Raw genomic sequence first — 6,078 nt, 5'->3', positions numbered from 1 at the left:
ACTTCTATCACCTTATATATTTTCCTATGATATATCCTCTGGGTGTTTGCCATTCAACCCCCTTCCTGTGTGCATGTCCGTGCTTATGAACATGTTTATTCGTATGTGTGTGTGTGTGTGTGTCAGCATGATACTGCTGTCTGTCCTCCTCCCCTTGTTTAGATTCTGTTCGCCACTGACCCATGTGCCCTTGGTAAACAGCTTTTTGCCCTGGCCTGCAGACAATTGTGTATGCGTGTGTGTGTGTGTGTGTGTGTGTGTGTGTGTGTGTGTGTGTGTGTGTGTGTTAGTGTATTTTGCATCCAGGAGCTCAACCATTATTACTAAATACGCTGCTCTGCATGACAAGTCAATCTGACTCTTGCACAGAAAACTACATGCTACTCATTTTGATAGAACTCATAATTTATTACTGGAACACTAGTGTCTTCTTGTTAACATCTTACTGAGTTACTCATCAGATTTATTTCCCTTCTGATTACTTTACACATGCAAATTGTATGTGTTTTCCCTGTAATGCTGTAAACCAGCAGAATACTGCAAAGCTCATAAAACTGTGCTGTGGGCCTCCTTTCTCTCTCTCTGTTTTCTGCCTTTCTTTTCCCTCTATTCTCTTTAATAGCAGAGAGAGATGGAGGAAGAAAGGAGAGAGATGGGGAGGGAATAGAAAGAGTAAATGAGGGTGTATCTAGATAGAGAGGCAAGGGAGAAATGTGGTATAAATGAAAGAGAGGGAGATGGTGGGAAATATAGACGGTAAGAGAGGGTGAGGCAAAGAGGGAGAGAGAGAAGGAGAGAGAGATGAAACTGCTCTTTAATCAGTGAGGGGCTATATGGAGGCGGGCCGAGGTGCCTACTGTAATCCGATACACGCGCACGCGTACGGCGTGCACGCACAGCGAGGCAGGGGACTGAGTGAGCAGCCCTGCTCGCTGCCATAAACCCGGCAGAGATCGGAAGGGAAGGAGCGCACTGCCGGAGCTGCCGGGAGAGAGAGAGCGAGAGAGAGAGAGAGAGAGAGAGGGAGGGAGAGGGAGAGAGACAGACAGAGAGAGCGAGAGAGAGAGAGAGAGAGAGAGAGGGCATAGAAGAGCGAAGTGAAGAAACGCACAGTTTGTAGGAGGAGAGCGCAGAGGCTGCACGTTTATTTTCTCCCGATCAGTTTTACGCACGCACGCCGAAGCTGCCTCTTCCAGAAGATCCACTGTTTTCTTTTGCGCAAGAACAGACTGTTATCGGGACAGTGTATTAAGAGGAAAATCGATGGGAATATATATATATATGTATATGTATATTCTGTAAATCACTTGTCCTTTTGCTAAGTGAATGCGCCAGAGGGAAAGAGAGACAGGGCAAAAGATTTGGGGATATTTTATCGAAACGAGGAGACCAGTCCCTTGAGACTTTTTCAGGTTTTGTCAAACTTAATGGTTCTTGGCAGATGTTTCTGTTGGTTGCTGATGGTTTCAATCAGTGATTTCTTATTTGTTTTCTGATTGTGTCTGTCATCGGTGTTGACGGGGTCTATATTCCCACGCGCTCTGTGACTGACAGAGGGACACAGTGCTGCTGTCTGTGCGCACCGAAATGGATTTTGAGGCTTTAAAAATGTGTTTCGAGTAGAAACTGCGCTGATTTCAGATCTCCTTTCACAGATTGCCGCTTTCAGTGTCCCCGAGAGAAGCAGTGGCACACACGGACATAACTCATACTGCAACCCGGCGTTTGTAGTGGATTTCTGGACACTACTCGTGTTGCGCTTGAAAGAAACTGTGGCAAAGAAGAGGGGAAAGGGGACTTTGGACTGCAGCTTTGTCTAAGATAAACATAATAAAAAGGAGGAGAGGAGCTGATTTTTCTCCACACCCAAGGGAAAAAAGATGGATTTATTCATGTGGCTTTGTGGATGTTTACTGGCTTTTCTTTTGCCTTCATCAGTCAAAGCAGAGGAAGGAGGTAAGTTTGACACATTTGCTGCCCGCTAAAATCCCAGTATCACACGTAGGTGTTAAAATGGAATTGAGAAAACTTTTTCTCACTCATAACGAAAACAGAGTCTATAAAATTATATGGAGCATATCGTTAAAAAAAACGCGTAAAAAATGTAAAACATTTTATCGAAACCTAAACCATTACGCATTTTGTGGCTACAGGAGCTACTCCAGCCTCATTCCCCTTTTCAAATAAATCATTAATTAATACTGTACTGAGTGGCATTGATTATATCAGTTTCAGCACAATTGGGAGGGAGATACCTGCTACAGGATGTCCTGTCTTCTTTTAACTTTGCAGCAGCGTCGACCCATTTCACTCTTGTCAGCGTTTACACCAGACAGGTAAACACTCAGTACACACTCAGTAAGGCTAGACAACCTGTAATGAGTGGTCAACGTGAAAGTAAACGGCCACAAATATGAACACAAATCAGTTCTGTTTTTTTTTTTCCTTTAACAAAAGTCTAAATTCGTTCCTTATTTGCGTAAATCTTCGTGTTTGGCGTCTGTGATTTTGTGGCGATTTTCAAAATCACCTGTTTATGGACGCGGGGAACTCAAACTAGGCGATGTTACAGATAAAGTAAGACTACCAACAACAACATTTTCATCACCCCAGTCCACTGCTGGTTTCACTCCGTCCTATAATGACTGGAGGATGTTGGCTTGGTATCAATATAGATTTTTGTCGTCTTGGAGAACATTTTAACCACATGCTGTAGATTTGTATCTGCAGCTTCATCAACCACTGATCTCATGAGGGCTGTTCAGTAATGAAAAATCACTATAGTGTTCCCACAATATTCCTATCGGGACTAATATCCGTATCAGCTGCGCAATAGTATTAATTGCGACCTTAACGCACTTGTTTTATCCCATAATGTGTCATTATAATATAGTCTTGCTTGAAATACGTTTTTTTTTAACTTAAAGGCTGGCAGCTACATGCCTTTTATAGCTTTGACTGTATAGGTCTGCCCTTCTAAATGTTACAGCGGTTTGTGCGGAGAGGTGGCGGCGAATCTGACCGGGCTACTGTCTCCGTCTACCGGAGGCCAGCACCGACGCTGCAGACGCACGGGGGTCCGATTTCGTTCCGCTTCCAACGACCGAGGGTGCGGAGATCTGTCACCAGCCCCCCCCAGTCCGTGTGCTGTGCGTGATGGTGTTTGCAACTGCATTTACACCCATCAACGGTTTATCTCAAAGGTTGTACGCACTGGCTCTGGAGTGAGAAACAGTACAAGCCGTGCGCTTTACACTCTGTTAAGATGGCAAGGTCTAATGCGTTTAACGCAGGTCTTCATGCGCGTATCTAAACAACCCACTTTTACGCACTCTTTAAGTGTATTTGAATAAAACAAACCTACCTGTGGCGATTCCAAGTAAATGCATCAGTACTTAAATTCTCTTTTATGTGGCCACGGGTTGCGTTTATGAGTTAATTGAAATGTCAGCCAATGAAAACGGAGAACCGTGACTTGTTGTTTTATAAACCAAACTTTTAGAAAAGATAAAGAGACCGTTTACATCATATTTTATTGTGGTGCTCCACTCCCTTTTATGATTTTAGAAGCAAAAAAGTTCAAAATAGACTGATTTTTTTTGTTTTGTTTTGTTTTTTTTAATTTCTTTTTTTTTTTTTTTTTTTAACCACAAACAGTAATACATATTCACCGTCTTTAATGGTTTCTGCAAAAGTGACTATGAACTTGGCTGTTTTTTTAATATCACCTCATTGTTCAGACTGCTTTGAAATACGTTACTTGAAATGAGGCAAAAAAAAGAGGGAATTTAAGAGGTAGCTGTGGAGAAGTTGGCTGAATTGATTAAGGGCTTATTCAGGAGGCTAGCCGGGGCTTTTGCAGATCTCATGACTTGGATTGAGTGGCCTGTCTGCCAAATGTTGTTTTGGAGAAACAGTGTACAGAGAACACAGTGGAGGCATTCTTTACATCACATTGCACCTCTGATGTGAGAAGATATGTGCCATGGAACAAAGTGCTGTATGTTGAGCTTTGCTTGTTGACTAACTACGAACTAATTCTAGGCCACTGTGAACTCCCTGGTTGGGGTGATTTCACTCCAGAGACCTTTTTATGCCAAGATTTACGTGATTTAAATTAAACCGTTAAAATGACTTCTTTACATTCAGTGTGAAAGCAGGAAGTACTGAGCAAGATTCTTATAACACAGCAAAAACTCACAGGGAAGTTATGCAGCTCAGGGTGGATGGGCACCGCCTTTGACTTTACTAGGTTTCTGTTCTGTCTACTGTGGTAGTCATCATTTTTTTTAAACAATGACCAAATCTTTCCCGAACATAACCAAGAAGTTCTTTTTTTTGCATGACCACAATCAGTTTCCTAAAAATACAAAACATGTCACCACTATAACCGACCAACAGCTAATTTTGTTCTGATGATATGAGGACTTGTTGATTATCTGTTATTTTCCTGATAACAGGGCATCTTTTAACAATATATCAACCTTAATTTTTCTGGTAACTCCCTCAAACTCCACTGGAAATCTTTCTGCTGGTACATCGAGAACCACTGGATCACACGCACTCACACTGTGTGAGGGGGACGTTCCCTCAGCAGTAAACTTTTACAGATGCTTCTGCTCTGTTGTCTCCAGAGATATGAGCGAGGAGAGCATAGTGTGACAAAGAAGTGTATATACAGTATATAGAGAGAGACAGGAGGGAGGGAGGGATGGAAGTACAGGGGGGAGGAAGTAAGAGAGACAGAAACAGGCAGGGGGAAGCTGCGAAAAGAAGTGAACGAAGCGGAAGAATGATTTTTTAGCCTTGCTGTTTTATCCTGTTTCTTCATTCCGTTTGATCACAGCTGTGCCTGGAAGGGAGATAAACGGACATAATTGGCCACTCAAGACTAGCTGTCTGCCTCTATAGTGTCTCTGCTGAAATATGCTTGATGATGAAACTGGCTCACTATGATACAGAGTGTGAGGAGTATGCTAGCAGTGGGGGTGCGGGGGGGACTTGCCCACAGGTATGCACTAACTGTTTTTTTTGGTGGCTAAATGTGATTTTATGAGGGGGAAACATTTTTTTCTCCGCCTTTTGGGAAAAAAGTCAACAATCTTGCCCACATATAACTAAATAAATGAGTCAGGTGTAGTTTGGTTCACTTATTCTGCAAATTATGCATTTTGGATATGCAGGTTTTTATGTGACTGTGTAAATCAAAGGGCAGCAGAATGGTTCAACCCAGTTAAAGCCAAAGTGTGTAATAAGCGTGCAAAGTGCACGCGTGTATGAAGGTGCAGTACCAGCAGGGGGCAACACTGTGGCTAATGTCTGGTTCAGTTTAGTCACAAAAACCACTTGGTTAGCATAAGGGAAAGATCATGGTTTGGGTTTAAATGATCACTTAAAACGTGGTGTGGTTTAAGGTTATTACTTCCTCAAAGTTAGGCAACCTTTGTTGTCAGGCAAAGTAAACACCACAACAATCGTAGTTACGTTTTTTAAAAAACTGTCCCGACACTCACCATACATCATGCCACTGTCAATGTGCGGTCATCTGTCTTTGCTCTCTTGGCGGCTCAGTCGATGTTAGGTATCTTCTGCTGCGCAGAGGATTGTGGGTATTGGAACCCACCTGTACACTTTCACACTTAGGTGAGGCAAAACGTGATAATGACACGGTATCCCCCAGTGGATTGGTGAGTGTATTACATGCTTTGGCTGAGCTTTTCATGCTTTTAGAAGTTGAATAGAAAATGTTAGGTCATTGTATTGCTGAACCAAAAGATGTTTTGCTCTATAACTTAATGCAGACCTTGTATGAGTGTGACTGGGCTCCCTAATGCATTTGTTATTTACCAGCCTCGAGCTTTACTGTAGCCCCATGCCTAACATAACCAGGTGTTGTGTTGCCCTGTGGGGCCCCCTTGTAATACTTAAATGTTACATTGGTCTGGGTCGAAATGCTTTGTAAGCTTCAACTGGCCATCTATAAAACAAACCAACCATGTCATTCATTCACACAATGGGGTTATACCCTGTTTTTGCTCTCTACAAAATTAATTGATTCACTGCCACTGACACAGTCAT

General features: G+C 42.6%; 1 protein-coding gene across 3 annotated transcripts in view; it reads left to right on the top strand.

Annotated features, from left to right (window-relative positions):
* The first annotated feature begins 933 nt into the window (after positions 1–933).
* The window catches only part of LOC137192439 (neuropilin-2-like), a 102,337-nt gene continuing 97,192 nt past the window's right edge, over positions 934–6,078 (top strand). For all 3 annotated transcript variants that reach the window (XM_067603149.1, XM_067603147.1, XM_067603148.1), the window contains exon 1: positions 934–1,956. In XM_067603149.1, coding sequence (XP_067459250.1) covers positions 1,881–1,956 — 76 coding nt within the window. In that variant the 5' untranslated portion in view covers positions 934–1,880. The remainder of the gene's footprint in view (positions 1,957–6,078) is intronic.

Source organism: Thunnus thynnus, chromosome 11 (assembly GCF_963924715.1).
Source record: "Thunnus thynnus chromosome 11, fThuThy2.1, whole genome shotgun sequence".
Lineage (NCBI taxonomy): Eukaryota > Metazoa > Chordata > Actinopteri > Scombriformes > Scombridae > Thunnus > Thunnus thynnus.
Note: the sequence above shows the minus strand (reverse complement) of the source record. Positions and strands in the feature narration are given on the sequence as shown.